General features: G+C 58.1%; 1 protein-coding gene across 2 annotated transcripts; it reads left to right on the top strand.

Annotated features, from left to right (window-relative positions):
- The first annotated feature begins 283 nt into the window (after positions 1–283).
- Positions 284–18491, top strand: ADORA2A (adenosine A2a receptor). Of its 2 annotated transcripts, none has more exons than XM_082697724.1 (3): positions 284–421; positions 9160–9736; positions 16692–18491. In XM_082697724.1, the coding sequence occupies exons 2-3, from the start codon at positions 9405–9407 to the stop codon at positions 17596–17598; spliced, it is 1239 nt and encodes a 412-aa protein (XP_082553850.1). In that variant the 5' UTR covers positions 284–421; positions 9160–9404; the 3' UTR covers positions 17599–18491. The 2 variants fall into 2 exon arrangements, with proteins under 2 accessions (XP_082553850.1, XP_082553851.1); XM_082697725.1 differs by lacking the exon at positions 284–421 and adding an exon at positions 2990–8730.
- The last annotated feature ends 1887 nt before the right edge of the window (positions 18492–20378 follow it).

Below are 20378 nucleotides of genomic sequence, written 5' to 3'. Positions count from 1 at the left end.
CAGAGCAGCAGGGGAAGCCCTTCAGTCTTCTTGGAGGAAAGGGAGTGCGGGCCAAGGGCTGGGCGGCTTCACTGGGCGGGGAGGAAAACTGTCCAGGACACTCATCGAAGGAGAGGGGGGTGTGGCGCCGGAGGTGGCCAGACGGACGCAAGCCAGGAAGAACACGCTGGGGGACGCGGGCAGGGATGTGGCGCGGTCCAGCCCGTCGTGGCCTCGTCCTACTGCGAGCATCCCCCAGGTTCTCAAGCCAGATCCTCCAATCCCCGGGGGGAACTCAGGACCTCGGTTTCCCAGAGCGGCGGGGCGGGGCGGGGACAGTGCAAGTCTCGAAGCCGCCTGCAGGGGGCGCCCATGAGCGACGCGGCTGGAGCCTGAGCCCGAGCCGCCGCGGAGACAGCGGGAGCCGGCGCGCGAGCTGCAGGTCAGCCGGGGTCTCCGGTCCGGGGTCCCCAGGGTCCTTGGCGGGCGGCCAGACGGCATGGGGCCGTCGGAGGCTGAGGGGTTGGGTGGGATGGGTGGCGCAGGACCCCTCCCTTCAGGGCGCCCCGCCGCCCCGACCCTCTCTTCCCGCCATCCCGAGAGCGAGTTCACAGGGCTGGGGTCCGAGCTCTGCCCCGAGGCGGGGACCGCAATGGCGGGTGCAGGGGCGGCTCAAGCGCGGACGCACGTCCTAAGCCGGTCGTGGGGGCAGTGTGCGGACCCTCCGGGCCGCCCCAGACTGGACCGGAAGGTGCGCACGGGTCGGCGTGGAGGGGTGGGGACGCTAGAACCCGACGGCGCCGGCGGCGGGTGTTGGTGGGCAGGAGTCGGGACCCGCAGGTGACGTGCGGGGACGTCCGTCGGTCCGTCCCGGCGCCACGGGCCGGCCCCAGAGCACTCGGCGAACCTTCCGGACGCGCCCGGCGGGTTGGGCTGGGGGCGCAGAGGTGCGGCCAGAGAGAAGGCGGGTCGGACCCCCGGGGGCGAGAGAGGGCTTCCGCAGGTGGAGCAGCCCGGGGCGAGGACCGCATTCCCGGGGAGGAACGGCGAGGGCAGCTGCTCGGCATCCCGAATGCCCGGGTGCGGCGAGAAGGAGAGTCAGGAACGCTGGGCCGAGGCGGGAGCGTTCCGGGGGCAGTGGTGGCGACACCCGGACTTAGGGGACCCAAGGGATTCCGGAGGCCGGGCAGGGTGGCTGCGCGCTTCGGAGTGGACCTGGCCGTCTGCCGGGCTGCCCGGAGCTGAGGTGTAGGAACGGCGGGAATGGTGGCGGCCCTCGAGGGATTTGGCGCAGGACAGCCTAAAGGATCAAGGAGGGGGCCGCGGGCCCGCGAAGCAGAGATCTCTGCGTTCCCTGGGACCGCCATGCCGCTTTAGAATTTAAGTTTCCAGACTGTAAAATGGGAGGGTGGTGGAGGCCAAGGCAGAGGCGAAGGGAAAGAGAAGGAGAAGCTGGAGAGCAGGTCTCCCCATCCCCCACCCCCCATTCCGTAAGACTGGAGTCGTGGTTGGCTCCTGGGGTTGGGTTAGGCTGCCCCTTTGTCCAGCTCTCCCTCACCATGGCGGGGGAGCTCCCAGGCCCGTGTCCACCCACAGGGCCTGTGCTCACCTCTGGCTCAGAACTCACGCTGCCCTTCCTTTGGTCTCTGCTGTCCAGCCAGCCTCTGCACCCTCCAGGACACTCTCTGTGTTACCTCTATGCCCGACTCTGGTTGCCCTGCTTGTCCCCACTGTGGGGACCAAGATGGGGAACTTTTTGGAGGACAGTGGCCCAGGGAGGATGTTGTGAGGTCAGGGGCTCCCTCTTTAGTCCTGCCGTGGCTGGTCCTGGAGGCACTGGCTGGGCTGGAAGGCTCTGGGGGCCAGGTCCCCATCTCGGGTCTCAGCAGGTCTGTGACCCGAGCTCCACACTGAGGCTTGTCCACAGGTAGTGGTGTCAACACGTCCTTGCTCTGTCCTTGCCATTTAGAGTCTTCCTGGCTTTCCCAGGTTCTAGTGTCACTCTGGTCACTTCCCCCCTATCCTAATCCTGTCCCTGTAGATCAGGTTCTGGGCTCAGCCTGCTTCCCTGTTCAGAACCTCAGAGAAGCTGAGGTCCGCCCAGATATGGATGGCAGGTGAGAGAGGCTTTGGGCCAGGTCAGTCCTGGCCAAGCTTTGGGGACTTGCTTGTGTTGCTCTCCCTCATATTGGTCTATGAGGTGCAGGCCCCCAACCACACTGTGGTCCTTCCCCTAGGAACCCACAGCCCAAGAGAGCAAGGGCTGGCTTCAAGGGCGACCCAATGGACGGCAGAATTCGATGCCCAAACCTGGATTCTGGTCTCACCTCCTTGGAGCACTCGCTGCCTTACTCGTAAAAACGAGCATGACGGGGGCACCTGGGTGGCTCAGTGGGTTAAAGCCTCTGCCTTTGGTTCAGGTCATGATCCCAGGGTCCTGGGATCGAGCCCCACATCGGGCTCTCTGCTCAGTGGGGAGCCTGCTTCCTCCTCTCTCTCTCTGCCTGCCTCTCTGCCTACTTGTGATCTCTTCCTGTCAAATAAATAAATAAAATCTTTAAAAAAAAAAAAAAACGAACATGACGGAACGACCAATGCTCTCTGTACAGGGTTGTGATCGAGAGTAAATGAGAGATGGGCCTGAAAGGAGAAGGTCAGACCAGAGGACAGGTTGGGTCTGTGCTTGAACTGGGGAACCCAAGGGAGGCTGTTGGCCTTGTGGCATGGGGGGGGAATACCACAGGAGATCTCTGTTGGCAGAGGGACATGTGGACTGGAGTTGGCTTCAGGGCTTCAGGGCTTCACAGCCTGCAACGTTTAACCTGCTTCATTCCTGAGCTACCCTACCCGGATGAGCGGGAACGGCCAGCCCAGCCATCGCGTGGAGGTTGTCTTGTCTGCCACAGCTCAGACCAGGTGCTGAAGGGTGTGACCAAGGCTAAGGGGAGGATGACCAGAGGGATGGCCATGATGAAGTATGGCATGAAGTTTGGGGGGTGTGCCTCGGGGGCTGTGGAGGAGACAGACACCCGGAGTCAGGTGCTGAGCGGCCAAAAGGAACAAGTCCCAACACCCAGGGAAAGGGTCTGGGCCCAAGAAGCATTAGCAGTCACGGAAGGGAGGGGTTACGTGGTCTGGAGGCTGGAGGCAATAGTTGGAGTGCGGTGCCTGTGGGTCGTACCTTGGAGGTCTGTGCCGGGCCCAGATGGGGGAAGGGAAGTGAGAAATGGGCAGGAGCCTGTAACTGGGATGCAGAGAGGAGGCCCCCAGTGCTCACCTTCTAGACAAGGCCTTCATGCGCCAGGGAGAGGCAGGCAGCGTCACTCTGATGCCCCTCCTGGTGTGTGGGTTCGTGGTCTCCGTCTGCCCACCCACCACAGAGGCGTTCACCTCTGGCCCCTAATGGCCTTTGCAAACCGGGAACTAGGTACAGGGGCCCACTGAGTTAACAAGGAACAGTGGCGGTGCTGCCTGGCGTCTGTTGTGACCCACAGGCCGTGCTGCTTTTGCTGGCTGACGCTCTCACCCTCTCCCTTCAGCCCCCAGGGCTGTGTCACACCTTCATCCCAGTGACCCCAGAAGTGGGCCTGCCTCCCTCCTATCCTGGGTGGGTCCTCCCTCTAACGAGCTCCTGCCCTCCAACAGACCACTGCCAGGGCCCCACCGGGCCCACTGGGGCCATCTAGGCCCCCGCCCCGCCATGTCCCCTTCAGGCATCATAGTCCCTGTCGTCCCACCATCAGAGGGCCCATTAGAGGAAGGTGTGGGTGCTATCTCACAGGACCCTCAGTACAAAGGGGAAGACTCTTGCTTGGGATCTCAGGGAGTGTGGGATGGAGCAGGAGTGGGAGCACACCTGAGCTCCTGTGGCCACAGAATGGGCACCCAGCACCTTGTGTGTGGGGTGACTTCCTGGAGGGGGGCTGTCAGAGAGGTGGCCAGTGAGGGGGTGAATGGACACCTCAGGCTAGAGGCTGCAGACTCTCCCGGTATCTGGCCTGGATGTATGGGGACTGGAGGGGGACTCTGGGCCCCCTGTGGGGAGAAAGGAGCTGGGGCTGGGCCTGGGGCCCTAGGAGCTGAGGATGCCGAGGCTACTCTAAGGGCCAGATTCAGTACAGGGAGCTAACTCTCCACTCCACCAGTTCCTGCCCACATCCTGCCCCTGGGGCTGAGAGCAGCAGCCTCCGGAGGGGCCGTGGGGGAGGGGGACCACTGGATGCCTGCTCGGGGCTTTGGGCGCAGCCTGTGCCATGGTCCTGAGGTTGTCCTGCAGGGAGAGAAGGAGAAAAGGAAGGGGCCCTAGTGCTCCGTGGTTGCTCACCTCCAGGCAGCCCTGGAAGACACTGGCCCCACTCCTCTTGATGCGTTTGGAGAGGGCCTTGGTAGGCCCCAGGACCCCTGGGGTTCTGGGAGGCTTGTGTCCATGCCCCGGGCCACTCCGAAGACCAGTCATGGCAGAGCCAGCTGTGGGCTTGGGGTTGAGAGGCGGAGCCGAGCTGCCTGTCCGACTGTTTCTTCTTTGCTTGTTGCCCTCTCCACGCTGACGGAGCTCCCGTGAGACAGGTGTTGCTACTTCTCGTCTACCTTCAGGGTCTCTCAGCTGGATCTCCTCCTGGACTTTGTGTCTTTGCGAAGTTGCTGTGCTCATTCCTCAGTGCTGATCATTCCCCCTCAGAGCCCCGGTCGTCTGCAACTGTGTGCACGCCCGAAGTGCATCACGCGGATTGTGCTCTGCCTCAGGCCCTTTATTTTTCATTGCAGGGATTTTGTATTATTTCTTGTTCATGTTCATCCATTCTTGTTTCATCTCTATCCGTCGAGTCGTACGTTCTCTTTCTTGCTTGTGGATGCTATTCCTTTTCTCGTCTCTTTAAAGATCCTAAATGTCTTTGAAAAGCATTATGAGATTATTACCTTCATGTCTTCCCAAACGAATGAATCTCCGTAGTTTGGGTGCTGTTGGTTGTCTTAGCTTGAGTTTTTCTCCTGTGCTTCGCAATTGCGGTTTGCAGGCTCATCATAAGTGGGACCTGAGGCCCTGGAGACGGGGAGTGACCGCACACTTGGGGAGCAGCTGGCTCTCAGCAGTCTCCTGGGACAGTTCGTCCTTCAAGGCCCCCTTCTAGACGCTCAGGACCCTTCTGGGGCCAGGCTCAGCAGCACGGGGCACAGAGCTCCCTGTGATGCAGCAGCTGGGATGCTGCTTGGCCCAGAGTAGGCACTGGTGTAACATTTGCTGTGAGAAAGTGATGGTAAGAGTCTCCAGCCAGGATTCTGGAGCCCAGGACTGCGCCGAGCATGGTTATGCCGGTCCGAGTCCTGACACTGGGCCTGGTCTGTTGCGCTGTGCCGCACCCAGGGACAAAGGTATGGGGTCCTGCCTAGAAGCTAGCAGGCACCTCCGTCCAGCAGACTCTGGGAACACAGACGCCATCTACGCATGTGTACAGAAAGCCTTGCTAGTGTGACTTACAATGAGCCAGAAGTGGGCCAGGAAGTATGTGGGTTTTGATTAAATGGAGTTTTAATTAAAGTGGCCAGGTCGGTGGGGGTGAGGAGGTAGGCTGGAAGAAGTAACAGTTAGTTCTGATCTATCTGGGGGGAATCCTGCGGGGTTGTCCTCTCCAGGCTTATCGTGCACGTGTCTCTATTTTTGATGGGACAGATTCTGCCCTCTGCCCTGTCCCCAGTAAGGGATAATCAGGGGGAAATATTACATTATTACCATTTAATTTCCTTTCCTGGCTAGCAACAGATGACTCAAGAATTAATTAGATAGAGCCGACAGAAAGGGATAGGAAATTGCCAGATCCTGGCTCCACCCCTGTCCCTCTCCCCTTGGGCCTCAGACCTTCCTGTCGCGCTAGGAGGCCTCTGAAGGGAGGGAAGCCGCGAGGGGCCAGGAGGCCCCAGGAAATCTTCCTGCTGCTGTGTTTTCCATGAGCATTTCCCTCAGCTCTATTCCCCCCTTTCATGCTCTTGGAAAGGCTGGGAGAGGTCGTTAACCTCTTTAGGACTTCGCTTCCTCATCTCTAAAATGGAGCTCATGGGGCCAGTGAGAACAGATGACCCCCTTGCCACCATGCTCTCATATTGTGAGCTCCCAAGCAGGCCGCCCACGCTAAGAAGGTCTGGAGTAGAGTCCTGGCATCCAGGGAGGGTGCAGGGCTCGGTGGCTCAGTGGTGGCCGGAGCCGAGTGACACAGGTTCTCTTGAGCTGTGTGTGCTACTTCACATTTCTTGTCAATGACACATTAGTAGCTTGACATTGGCTCCACTGGGAGCATTTACACCACGAAAGCCTGACAAAGGTCGCAAGTCAGGGTGCCCCGCCCCCCTGGGCTGATTTGCCTATCCATGGCTGGGAAGCTCCCAACCTTCCCGCAGAAGAGCTCCAGTAGGAGGCTGTTCAGCCCTCTTCCTGCCCTGTCTGTCCCCTGGTGCCTTGGGTTGCACGGATGTTCTCGGCTTGGGGCTGGCACTCTGGTTTGACAGATGCCCAGGCTGCCTGTGGGGCCAGGCCAGTCTTACCCCAGGATGTGCCGGCAGCAGCGGGAAGATCAGGAATGCTCTCAGAAGGGCAGATGGGGAGCCAGATGTGCAAAGAGGCAGCCTTTCAGGACCCAGCTGTAAGGGGCATTAGGTCCTTGCAGGACTGATATGGGCAAGAGGAGCTGACCAGGAGGACCTGCTGCATCCAGTGAGATTGGGAGGGCACCGCAGGTACGGTGACTTCAGTGTCGTCAGGAAGAGTGTCGCTACTAGGTGCTGGTGACCATGGGAGCCCATAGCACAGAAGGTGGTAGGGAGGCCCTGAGGACTGGGGGTATGCAGGCAGGTACTCGGGGCTGCCAGGAGAGCCTCACCAAACACAGGGCCGGGTTAGGCCCCTCGAAGGCCTTGCCAGTCCAGGCATCCTGGCTCGTGGAGTCAGCCTGGCCTCCAGGACAGGTGCTGGTAGTGTGACTCCACCAGCAGTGCTCTGGGCAGTGGGGTAGGGCAGTCTGGTCTCAGCGCTGCAGAAATGTGATATGTATTTGCGTCAAGTGAACTGCCAGGGCTCCTGCCTCATCATTCCCCAGGAAGGACCCTCGGAATCTGGACAGTGGTCTGGGGCCAAGTTAGGCTACTAGCCTGGGCTGGTCTGATCGGCAGATGCTGTGGCACCTCTTGATGCCAAGTCCCATGGAGAGGCCAAAGTCGGGTGAGGAGGGTGGTGGGTGACGATGAAGAGGGTAGAGCGCAGACAGCAGGCGGCAGGGTCCCTGAGGCTTAGCGGGCCTGGCCAGACCCCACTGGACCGTGGCCTGCTGCCTCTGCTGCTGGGCCTGGGAGGCCCCAGAGTAGCAGGCAGTCTTGGGTCTGGCACTTCCCTTTGCCGAATAAAAATTGGACCCTGGACACCCAGCTTCTGCAGTTGGGGGTTCCCTGGTGAGTGCTGCTTTGGGCTCTAGGCCAGGGACACTCTGGGACCAGGGACAGTACCAGGAGACTTGGTCTCATCGTCCTCTGCCACTGCCATGCTTTGTGGGCAGCTGGCTGGCAAATACCCTGTGTATAGCGGGCACTTGGGATTCATTCAGGCCCCCTTGGTAGTGGGCCTGGGGAAGCCCACCGGGTCTGCCGCAGGCTGCGGGAACCCTCCCTCTTCAGGGACTTTGCCTCCTCTTCTCTGTCCTGTTTCCTGGGGGTGGGTGTTCTGTTCCAGCCTCCCGGTAGGCGCAGGGACCAGCCCTCAGGTGCAGTCCGGCACACTGGAGTTAGGAGACTTGTGTTTCTCTGTTGCAGCCCCCTGTCACCTCCTGGATGGGGCGGGGGGAGCCTGGCCCTGGGAACATGGGAAGGGACCATGAGTCACCTTCTCCCAAGGTTCCCAGGCCTGCTCTATCCCTTGTGTCCTGGAGGAGTGAAAGAGGACACTCTCCCGAGCCCACGTGTGGGCGGAGGAAAGGCAGGTTCCAGCCTCTTGTCCCCATGCGGGCAGGAGCTGCGGCCCGCTTGCACCTGGGGCCCCGGGAGGGCCCGGGACAGGAGGAGGGGGTGGATTTGGCATGAGGGGACGCCACGAGGCAGCACCTATGAGTGTGACAGGTGGGGGCAAAGGCAGTGGGGAGCAGCCCCCAGGCCGATAGGGGGAGATGGAAACCATTTCACAAGCTCAAGGGAACCCTGGGGGTTTGGACTGGGGGAGCCCAAGACCTTGAATTCTGCCTGTGCTTCTGCGGGGTTTAATTCCTTACACCTCTCTGACATTTGACTCTGGGGGAGCTCTTTCAGGTCTACTTCCTTCCTTCTCATGGAATCTTGAGTGAGTGCCACCGTGGTCCCCAGGGGCTCTCTGGGGTCCAGTCTCCTCATGGTACAATGAAGAACCTGAGGCCTAGAAAAGAAAAAAAAAAAACATCCTTGCCTGCAGTTCTCCGGCAAGTCCCGGCTGAGCCCTCTGCTTTCTGCCTAGCACGACACTAAGTCTACCCTGGCATTAGCCAGGCAGAGGAGCAGGTTGGGGAGCGGCCGTGGGAGGAGGGAGGAGAGGAGGGCGCTCCCCGCCCAGAGGTGCAGGCAGCCAGCAGGGGCTGCTGAGGGGCGGCTGCCTTTGTGCTTGCTCCTCCACGCTGTATGGCATTACCAGCGAGGGCATGGGGGCTCACCTGCCGGCAGCGGGACACGGGACCAGACGGGCCACCCAGGTCCTTCCAGATCAGAGCTCTAGGCATCTCTGGGCTTCTCTTTAACCCAGCGGCCTAGGTAGGTACTTGTGTTTCCCAGGAAGAGCTCTTAGGGGACAGAGAGGACTTAGGCTGGCCAAGAGAGAAGGTGGGTGGGCCTGGGAGGCCTGAGGAGTGAGGGGGGCTTTCTGGAAGGGTCCTGGGGGTGGCAGTGAACTCAGGGACCCAGGAGACTGGCAGGGCTGTCCCAAAAGTCTTGGGAAGCTGAGCATGAGGGGCAACACAAGTGACTTAACTTGTGTTAAGACAGATTCCTGTCTCGCTGAGAAAACACAAGGGCCAAGGCTGATCCCCAGCCCAGTGTCCGGGCACTGTGGGTTGTTCTTGGGCTGATGTCTGGCCTGCGGGGAGGGCTTTGGTGAGTGGCACTGATGGCTGCCCCCGGGAATCTTCAGCGTTGCCCCCTCTGCCTGGGGTCCAGCTCCTCACAAGCCTTCTCCCTCAGCAGGTGCCTCGGGGACTGCGAAGCTGAGCTGAGCCAGGATGCTGCCAGAGCCTCTGCAAAGGGTCTGGTTTCTGGAGACTTGGAGTTGGCTGTGAAAAAGCCCTTGGGGGTTTTCCCCTCCCAGGCAGGGACGCTCTTGGCTCCTGTGAAGAAGGGGCTCAGGGGCCTGGGCAGGGCCAGCTGCGCTGCAGCTATGGACCGTGAGCTGGCCTGGCCCGCGTCCTTGCTGACCCTGCCTGTCTGCGGCCATGCCCACCATGGGCTTCTGGGTGTACATCACGGTGGAGCTGGCCATCGCCGTGCTGGCCATTCTGGGCAACGTGCTGGTGTGCTGGGCCGTGTGGCTGAACAGCAACCTGCAGAACGTCACCAACTACTTTGTGGTGTCCCTGGCGGCCGCCGACATTGCTGTGGGAGTCCTCGCCATCCCCTTCGCCATCACCATCAGCACGGGGTTCTGCGCTGCCTGCCACAGCTGCCTCTTCTTCGCCTGCTTTGTCCTGGTCCTCACGCAGAGCTCCATCTTCAGCCTCCTGGCCATCGCCATTGACCGCTACATCGCCATCCGCATCCCACTCCGGTGAGCTGGGGGCCGGGGCCGGTGGGTTGGAGCTCCCCTCTTCCCTTCCTTGGCATGCCTCATGCTGGGGTTCACATCTGTGCCGAGGTCTGCTCTGTGCCCAGCCAGGGTCAGGGTGAACCTGGGCTCACGTTTTGGTCTTTGATGTCTGCGTGTGGAGCTGAGGACAGCTCCATGGGGGCCTGGCTGAGGCTGCCCAGGACTTAGCACGTGGCCGGAGAGCATGCCGATCCAGGGGACCCCTGTGGGCCCCAGGAACCCTGGCCCTCCTCAGTCTTCCCCAGGCTGTGTGGCTGAGGCTGCTGCTTTGGCTGCTGGCAGATGCGTGTGGCCCAGGCCTGGGCGGTGCATCTGGGCCATTTTCTCACACAGCGTGATGCTGAGCTGGGGCGGGGCACTACGGGAAACCACAGGCCCTTGGAGCTAGAAGGCTGCCCACAGGCCCGCCTCCAGCTCCTCTGGGCCAGTCGCACAGTTTGCACATTAGGAAAATGACCCAGAGAGGGGAAGTGACTTGGCTGAATGCCACAGTGAGTCACTTGGACCAATATGCAAATTTTGTGCTCCTCAGGTCAGCAAGTACTCATGGTCTTGGAGAGAGCCTCTGTGCTCAGCTAGCGGAGGGGGTTTTCATGGTGAATCTTTTGTGAAGTGACTTCAGCTCTGGATTGTGTAAATGAAGACTTTCCCTGAGGCCAAGAGCTTATTTAATGTGGCCTCCACCTAGCTGGCATTGAGGGAAGCTAGGAAGTACCTCTCTACCCCAAGGTAGGGGTTGGGATGGGGGTGGGGGTACCTCCAGCCCCACTTCCTTGACCGTGCATCTGGGAGTCGGGCTCCACAGCCCAGTGGCTGCAGATGCTGAGGGGATTCTCAAAGGACCCAGGTACCTGGCCCTGTGGTGAATTCTCCCAGACAGCTCAAGTGCCTTCCTGTGGAGCAGGCCAGAGTGTCAAACCCAAGGGGGCCCTTAGTAAAGGTCATTTCTTCTCTATCTTCCGGATAGAGAAATGAGGCTCAGAGAAGGGAGCCAGCCCTCAGGGCCACACGACGAGTTGGCAGCACAGTTGGGCCTGGGCCTGGGCCTGCAAAGAGCTGTGGCCTGTCACCCGCGGCAGCTCAGTCTTTGGGGAACAGGGTGACAGGGTGGCCCTGGGCTCCCAGACCTGCACCTGGCCACTGCTGTTACGTGGGCTGGAAGGGGGAAGCAGGCAGCCTCCCTGTGCTGCTCGAAGGAAGGGAGGAGCCTGGGCCCCCGTATGGCTTTGTAGGGTGCTCTAGTCTCAGGAGAGCTTATGACCCTTGTTGAAGAGGAGACTCTGGCCAGCCCATAGAGGACTGGCCTTGTTGTGCAGGGTCCAGGGTCCAGGCTCACTGAGGGATAGGTCAGAACACAGGATCCCAGGTAGACCAGAGAGCAGAGAATTTGGTGTCTGCTTTAGGGGCCAGGCTGAGCATGAGCTGGGCCTGGGCCCGCCCTGTTGGGAACGCTCAGTAGGGAAGGAGAGACCTCGCTTTCACTTCCTTCCCCAATTTAAAGGGCAACAGCATTCTAGGGAGAGAATGGGGCTTGGGACGCCTGGGTGGCTCAGTTGGTTGGGCAGCTGCCTTGGGCTCAGATCGTGATCCCAGCGTGCTGGGATCGAGTCCCACATCAGGCTCCTTGCTCCACGGGGAGCCTGCTTCTCCCTCTGACTCTGCCTTGCACTCTGTCTGCCTGTGCTTGCTCTCTCTCTCTCTGATAAATAAATAAATAAAATCTTTAAAAAAAAAAAAAAAAGAATGGGGCTTAATGAAAGGGTCTCAGCTTTTGCTTTTCTCTCTGTAATCTGAGAGTCAAGAGATTGAATCCTGTGGGACATGCTGTGTGACCATAAAAAAGCCAGCTGTCACTCTCTGGGCCCATTTCCTCATCTGTAGAAGGGGACAGGCCTCTCTGTCCTTCTGAGCTCACAAAGGTGTTGTAAGGATCCAGTGAGCGGATGGGAGGGATGGGGCTAGGAGGAGGGAGGTTCTGGGGGGGGGGGATGGGGGGGGGCGATAGGGAATCCGCTCCTGGTTAAGTGCCTGGAGTTTCAGAGTTGGGTCCCTGCATGGAGCCTGGACCTGCCCCGCCCATCTGCAATCTCCAGTTCTCACAATCTCCTGGAGTGGGACCCAGGTCCACCCAGATCCTGGCTGTTTGAGCAACGCTTGATAAAGCTTTGGAAGGGTCAGCCTGAATGTCTTGGGCGGGGAGTTGTTAGGGATGCCGATTCTGCTGTGGCTGATCCCCTCCCGTTGCCAGAGGACGTTAGCGCAGTTTCTCCTTTGATCCTCACGGCCCTGGCATCGGGGCCAGGGCAGATGTTATGACCCTTGTGTTACTCATGGAGAGGCCAGTGTGTGCTGACTCGGGGTTGGGGGGCGGCTCTGGGGCCCTTCCTGAAGTTCCAGGCTCCCTTAGGTCTCTCTGCTTTCTTATTCCTCAAGGGCCCTGGGGCGGGGAGGGTGAGGGGCATGAAGGTGCGACGGGGAGCAAAGAGGAGGCAGGTGAGAACCGGGAGCTCCTGCCTCTCCCCCGACCCCCGCCAGTGGGACACCTCCCCTCCTCTGCTCCGCTCGGCAGGTGCCTGTGGCAGCTCTCAGGAGCCCATCCCCTGACTGCTGCCCTGGACATCGACCCCAGGCCCATGTCACTCACCCCTCATTTCTCTCTTTCTTTCTCTTTCCTTCTTTCTCTTCCTTCCCTTCCCTTCTTCCTTCCTTCCTTTTTTCCTTTCCTTTCCTTGCTTTCCTTTCTCTCCCTCTCTTTCTTTTTTTAGACTTTTTATTTATTTATTTGAGAGAGAGCACACAACGGGGCAGGGGGGCGGGGTAGTGGGTAAAGGGAGGGACAGAGGGAGAAGCAGACTCCCGGCTGCGCAGGGAGCCTGACGTGGGGCTCAGTCCCAGGACCCCAAGATCATGACCTGAGCTGAAGTCAGACCCTTAACCAACTGAGGCACCCAGGTGCCCCTCTCTCTTCCTTTCTTAAAAAATTTAGTTTCAGAAAAATCTGTGCTTCTTCCCAAGGGCAGGGACCCTGGTGGCTATGGCAGGGCTTAGTCAAGAAGCCAGTGAGAAGCAACCTGGCCAGAGGCAGAGATGGAGGCTCTCAGTATCCCCAAAGGACAGGAAGCGTAGGGAGAGAGACTTTGTTACTTTCGTGCCCCTTGTGTCCTGCCTCTCACATGAGCCCCTGGCAAACACTCACTCTCCTTGGAAAATAGGCCACATTTGGAGCAATGTCTTTGCACAGTGGGTGCAAAGACCTGAGGTGTATGTGGTGAATCACCCCATGGAGACAAAAACCAAGTCCCTGGTTTCTAAGGAGGGCAGGAGTGGGAGAGAAGGCTCCCTGGAGGAGGTGATGCCGGACGGGTCTTATAGGATGGGTATGTGTGGGGGCAGGTGTAACAGGAGTGGGCCAAGCCTAGACAAAGGCCCCAAGGAAGGAAGGAATACATGGGCTCTGGGCCAAGGAGAGGTGACAGAAGAACAGGAGGGCAGGGAGGGTATGAGGCTGGCTCAGGCCTGCCTCTGCCCCAGAAGGAGTTTGGGTTTCACCCATGGCTCTTCATTTCTTAGCTCACTGACCAATTTGGACAATTTCGGAAAGCCCCCACCTTCTGTCAGTGTAGGGAAAATGCACATGAAGCCCCACCTGGAGCTGTGGGTGGTATTCTGGGATCACAGAGGAAGCCCCAACATGGGTAATGGGGAGTCCCTGGGAAGGGGCGGCCTGGGAGCTGGAAGACGCATGGATGCAGAGGTACCCCCAAACGTGCCGAGCAGTGCCCTGGCACCCGCTCCCTGTGGTGCCGCTGGGCCCCCCCCGGATGGCGGAGGGTTGTGCTGGATGCATTTGTTACCCCTTACACTGGACGGCCTGTGACCAGGGCCCAGGAGGCCAAGATGGGACTAGCATCTGTCATAGACACAGGGGATGCCCTTGGGCCAGGCTGTGGCTTGGCTGTTATTCCATTTGGGCCGTAATGCTGTTCCAGCTCCCCAGGGGCCTGGGTCTAGGGCTCTCAGCCTAAGGACTTTTCTTCTGAATAACAAAATTAATTTGTTTGATGTGTGTGTGTGTATTTAAATAATTACCTGCACATACTAAAACATCAAAAAGAAACAACAGGGTATATGGTCCAGGTAAAACTGTCCCTTTTGTCCCCTGCCCTGCCTTCAGTTCTCTTTCTGGAAGGCAGCGTTGGGAATCCTCTCGGAGATATTCTTGGCATGCCGCAAGCGAGCGCTACTAACGTGGGTCTCTGTCCCCACAAGGGGCTTTTGTTTTAAAATCGAGTGCCCAACTTCCCCTCCTGGGTTTCCTTGTCTGTAAAAGCAGACAGCTGGGCAGATCAGGGATTTTCAAACTATCTTGGAAGTCTTTGGGCTGGACCCTGGGGTCCCCACCAGCTCATTCATTCAGTGACTCTTAAGCTGCCTCCCTTCCTCAGCAGCCTACCTCTGTGATTGCCTGGGAATCGCAGGGTGGCTACTGGAGAACAATTTGGAAATCCCCAAAGCAGATGATCTCCGGGGTCCTCTACACCATCCCCAGAGCTACTTGCTTCTGCTTGCTTGCTTCAAATGACAGGAAGCTCCCTTTCCCTGAAGCAGCCCGCATCTTGTGTGCACAGCTCGGCTAAGAAGTTCTTCACCCCTCAGTCACAGTTCACCTCTCTGCAATCTCCACCCACGGATTTTACTTTCTGCCTTCATGGGACAGTGCTCACAGGCCCTGGATTCTTAGCCCCATTTTACAAATGAGGAAACTAAGGCTCAGAGATGTAGAGTAACAAACAGAACATGGCCGAACCAGGAACACACCAGCACTGGGACTCAGGAAGGGATATGCTTTTCTCAGGAAAAATACCAACATTAAAATAGCCTCCTGTTCAATGAGATTCTATAAATTGTAATTTGTAGAGTACTACAAACAGTGCCCGACACACAACAAATGCTGTGTAAGTATCAAGTGTGTTGCAGGGAGAGCCTGTGACTTTGTGTTTGAGGCTCCAGAATAGGAAACAGGGCAGCGCAGGCTCTCTGTGGCTTGGTAGAAATGGTCAAGTCCATGACCCTGTTTCCGCCAAGCCCTGTTGCAAGCACCGAGGCCCTTGCTAAATGGGGTCGAAGGCTCCTGGGAGGGGCCCTGCCCGGTTACTGTTAGGATTCAAAACTGACATACATTCAGAACTGACACACTTACCTTGGCCCAGGGTGCTCTGGGCTCCTGAAAAGTCCACAGCAAGGCCATTCCTCTCCTCAGGCTTTAGTTTTCTTATCTATATAATGAGGCAGTTGGATTGGATAAGAGGTCAGAGGCCACCAGACTTTTCTCTCCCTTAATTTGAATTTGTTGACAAAATGTAAGCCACGGGCGATCTTACCCAGAGGATCAGCTCCTCAGCCCCTCTGAGATCTGGCGGCACTGGAAGCACGTTCTGCATGGGTGGCCAGGGGCAGAGCAGTGTCAGCTGTCTCTTGTACACATGATGTCCTGACCGCCTGCCTCCCACACTTCTTCCCTGTATAGAGGCCCATGTTTGCCATCCCCAGATGAGATAGTTTCTGTGGGTGCTTCCCATTCTGGAATTAAGTAAAGGGCACCTACCGTGTGCTCCTGGGTCCATGCCGGCAGTACAGAGATGGCTGCAGAAAAACCCTTCCCCCAAGGGACCCTTGGCCTCAGGGGCCCAGATAGAGTAGAAATTAGCTGCATCTGGGTAGGAAACTTCTTGGGGAAGATATGTGAAGGGTGGGTGGGGTTTACCAGGTCAAGGGGAGGGCAGTCTGATGTTGCCAGGATCAAAACCATTAAACAGATGGTCATCTCTCAGCGATCACTGAGGTGACCTTCTTCAATCAAGGAGATGATGTTTTGATTGCCCATTCTCTCCCTCTCTCTTCTAAAGAGAGAGAGAGAGCATGTGTGTGCAGGCATGCTTGCGGGGAAGGTTTGGGGGTGCAGAGGGGAAGAGATAATCTCAAGCAGACTCCCCACTCAACACAGAAGCCGATGCAGGGCTCGATCCCATGACCCTGAGATCATGACCTGAGCCTAAATCAAGAGTCAGGCGCCCAACTGACTGACCGACCCAGGTGCTTCAGACTGCCATTCTATTAATAAAATTTATGCCACCATTTTTGTGGGCTGGGGGGTCAACTTCCTGGCTGACAGATCAGGTCGATGCCCTGAGTCTGGGACTGAGCCTGGCTCTCTAGAGTCCTCAGTGCTTTCAGACACATTCTTTTTCCTCTCTGGACTTGAGTACCTTAGGTAGGTCTTTGCTCTTGAACGTTAGACTACTGTATAAATGTTAAGACATGCTGATGTCAGTTGTGTCTCTCCAGAGGGCTGGGAGTGAATTTGGAGGGGAGAAAGGGTATTTTGCCCAGGACCTCCACTGCTTCTTGGGGGCTTCTGGAGACCTTAAGTCAAATGGGGAAGGAAGAGTGTGGAGGACAAGAGACACAAATCATCTCCAAGTCTGATGTGGCAGGTTCCTCCCCACCCCCAGCCACTGAGTCTGCACCCCTGACCCATTCCCACTCTAAGAGGAAACTTACTCTAGCGTCAACTAAGCCCAACATGGAGGTGATAAGTTCTCTCACTTATAAATTCCCGTAAACTGAACTACTGAGTTCCAGGACTACTTGTAATACTGTTTAGTGATCATCTGAATGTCTGCCCAGTGGTTTCCTCTCCAGGGAGCCTGCTGTCCTGTTGGCTCCTGTGGGAAAAGGCAGGGCTCGGACCTGCACTGCACAGAGGACCATACCGAGGCTAGGAGGCAGGAAGTGACTGGTCCTGGTCTTCTAGCCAGTGGGTGGGGGGGATGGGGAGGCCCTCTGGGTTTCTGACTCATGGCCCCACCTAGCCTTGAGGTTTTTCAGACCTATGATGCTGGTCTCCTTTCCCCAGGTACAATGGCTTGGTGACTGGCACAAGGGCCAAGGGCATCATTGCGGTCTGCTGGGTGCTGTCGTTCGCCATTGGCTTGACTCCCATGCTGGGCTGGAACAACTGTGGTCAGCCAAAGGCGGGCCAGAACCAGTCAGAGGTCTGCGGGGAGGGCCAGGTGACCTGTCTCTTCGAGGACGTGGTACCCATGAACTACATGGTGTACTACAACTTCTTTGCCTGTGTCCTGGTGCCCCTGCTGCTCATGCTGGGCGTGTACCTGCGGATCTTCTTGGCGGCCCGGCGGCAGCTGAAGCAGATGGAGAGCCAGCCTCTGCCGGGGGAGCGGGCTCGGTCCACGTTGCAGAAGGAGGTCCACGCGGCCAAGTCGCTGGCCATCATTGTGGGGCTCTTCGCCCTCTGCTGGCTGCCTCTGCACATCATCAACTGCTTCACCTTCTTCTGCCCCGAATGCAGCCACGCCCCGCCTGAGCTCATGTACCTGACCATCATCCTCTCCCACACCAACTCTGTCGTCAACCCCTTCATCTACGCCTACCGCATCCGGGAGTTCCGCCAGACCTTCCGCAAGATCATTCGCAGCCACATCCTCAGGCGGCGGGAGCCCTTCAAGGCGGGTGGCCCCAGTGCCCGGGCCTTGGCAGCCCATGGCGGTGACGGAGAGCAGATCAGCCTCCGCCTCAACGGCCATCCTCCCGGGGTGTGGGCCAATGGCAGCGCCCCCCAGCCTGAGCGGCGGCCCAACGGCTACACCCTGGGGCTGGTGAGTGGAGGGAGTGCCCATGAGGCCCATGGGGACATGGGGCTCCCCGATGTGGAGCTCCTCAGCCACGAGCTCAAGGGAGCATGCCCAGAGTCCCCCGGCCTCGAGGGTCCCCTGGCCCAGGATGGAGCAGGCGTGTCCTGACGATCCACTGAGTTTGCCCCTTCCTACAGAAGGGAGATCTTTCTCTTTGGTGGATGGAACCAGTCACGTTGGGAGAAGAGTGAATGGGCCTGGAGACCCTTTTCATGGCCAGCTCCCACTTTGGACTGAGAGGCGAGAGCCCCGGCTGGAGCAGCATGAGGCCCAGCAGGAAGGGCCTGGAGTCCGAGGGAGTGGACGTTTCTTGGTGGGAGGCCCTGCTTCAAGTCAGGGCCACAGCACCAGACCACCTTGGCTAGGCAGGGCCTGGTACCCCACTCTGGAAGCATCTAGAAGCACCACCCCGACTTGGCAGAAGATCTGTGGCAGAGCAGGCTGGCTGGCCCTGAGGCTGGGGCAAGGGGGTGGGGGAGTATGGCTCCAACAGGCCTCCGACCACACAAACAGACCACCCTCCCCAGGCTTCCCAAGGGTTCAGGTGCTGCTGTGCCCAGAGGTGGCGTTTTTCTTTTGTTGTTTTTCCAAGAGAAAATGTTAAGTGTGAAGAATACCTTTTTTTTTTTTTTTTTTTTTTAATTATCTTCCTTCCCTGGTTGCTGGGTCTGATGTCAGTCCTGCTGCTAGCTGTCTCCAGCAGTAGCCCAGGGAGTCCCAGGCAGCCCTCTCTGGTTACCATGAGCTGCCGTGCACTTCTTACACACTCCGTCCCAGCGGCATCTTCTGGGGCCACCAAGCTGGGCTCGAGGACAGGAGGTGTCATGGAATGCTGCCGGACTGTGGGCTCCGGGGAGGAGGTTGGGACGGGCCCACTGCACAGGGTGCCTGGGTAGCTCAGAGCTGCCCAGCCAGAGGCCCTGTCCAGCAGCCTTTCTGTCTGAAGGGAATGTTTTCTTTTTTTCTGAGATAAAATAAAAATGAGCCATTTGTGTTTTAAACTTGTCCACTGAAAATGGTGTCTGAGTTCCTTTCCCCATTCCACAGCCAGGCCTATGGAATATATATGTGTATATGGGCGCATATTGCACGTGTGAGAGAGTGTGCATTTGTACTTGGAGACAGACAGACACCCTGCCTGATTGGGGGCGCCTCACAGTCTCCCTTGTCCCGAGGGAAAAGGCTGCCTGGGTGCACCAGGATCTAAAGGCACCTGAGCAGCGCCCAGACCTGTGTTCCTGTGGGAGGGGGATTGTGGGAGGAGGGGCTCTTCCCAGCTGCCCTCCCTGCAGAGGCCAGAGCTCCCCACCCCACATCCCCGGTGTGGGGCGTGGCTCCGCCCTCCCTCGCTGCCCCTTCCAGTCCTCTGAGAGGAATGCCCCACTGCCGGCCCCTTGCTCCACCCCTTAGCTGAGAGGCTACAGAGGGATCTGGAAAGAGATAGAGGCGAGGGTTCAACTGCCTTCCCCTTCCTCTGGAGTCACCCCACCTCCTGCACCTAACAAAAACCTACTGGGTTTCCTGCTCTGAACCTGCCTCAGGGGCTGTGTCATCCTTCCATACTGGACAAGTTAGAGGCCCAGGGGGAAGTTAGCAACCCACTGCAACCCAACGGAGAGCCAGTCTGGTCTCAGGTCTCCTGGACATGCTCAGGCAGGTTTGGGGAAGGGCTGTTAGAACTTAACAGGTAATCCTCACACAGCCTGGGAGCCCCATTTCACAGAGGACTAAACAGCCTCTAGAACAGAGAGGCTAAGTACCTGCCCCAGGTCACATAGCCGGTAAGCGGCAGAAATAAATCCCAGGTCTGACTACAAAATTCATGCTCTCGTGATGTACTGTTTCAACCAGACCGAAAAGTATGAAATAATACCAGGTCCCCACTACTCCACTCCACTCAAGAACTGAAACATGACGATGACAGTGAAAGCCCCGGCCCCTCCCCTATCTTATTACCCTGCTCCCCACACCCAGAAACAGCCACTCTCCTTCACTGGGTTCCACTGCACATCTTTCTACCTTTGCTACACAGATGCACATCTAAGTATTTCTAAGCCAACATGGATTTGCTTTGGGCTGTGTTACGCGGCTCCATCAGTCAGAGGTCCTCTAGCCCAGCCGCACAGCAGAGACACCGAAGGCATCGAAGCCTTCGAAAAGCATCAAAGCCTAACGCCTTCCCCCAGAGTCTCTGGGGGGATCCAGGCAGTAGTCCCCCAGGGGCTCTTATGGACAGCCGGGGCTAAACGCCACTGAAATAAACCCACAAGCGCATCCCTATCCACACCAGCGTCCTCCTCTCTCTTACACACTTCGCTCTGTGCTATGGGCTGAGGGTAGAGTAGTGCCCGTGTTGTGCCTAAGGAGGCCAAGAGCATGGATGCTGTTGGTCCTCATGACCAGTGGGTGGAAAAAGGCCAGGGAGAGAACCACAGTGGTAGAGAAGGAAAAGTACTGTCTCTTCTGTCCTTACTGAGGCTTCTTAGGAACTGAGCTTTGGGTGCTGAGTACATGGGTAAACGCTTTGGGGCTAGGGAGGAACAGGACCAGGAGCTAAGGAAAGGCCCCCAAGTACTACAGATCCCCAAGTGCTCTTAGGGACAGCCCAGAGCCTGGCTCCAGAGCCCAGACACTTCAACCTCCTCAGGTCCCCATAGGGCCCAGGATCCTACCTCCGTATCACCCCATGCAGGCTCCCACTGCGAGTCGTGCCTGCAGTATAAGAGCGCATGCATAGAAATAAACAGATACACCTGTCACTCCCCGACCACAGGAGAATACACGTGTGTACACATGGACACACATGGGCAAAGCCTACCTCAACATAGTAGGTGCCTACAGCAGCAGCAGCGTAAGGTCGACATGAAGCCTGGCCCAGCCCCACCCAT

Source organism: Mustela nivalis (genome assembly GCF_964662115.1).
Source record: "Mustela nivalis genome assembly, chromosome: 14".
In the NCBI taxonomy this organism is placed as follows: domain Eukaryota; kingdom Metazoa; phylum Chordata; class Mammalia; order Carnivora; family Mustelidae; genus Mustela; species Mustela nivalis.
The sequence above is the reverse complement of the archived record's forward strand: the minus strand, read 5'-3'. Positions and strand labels throughout refer to the sequence as shown.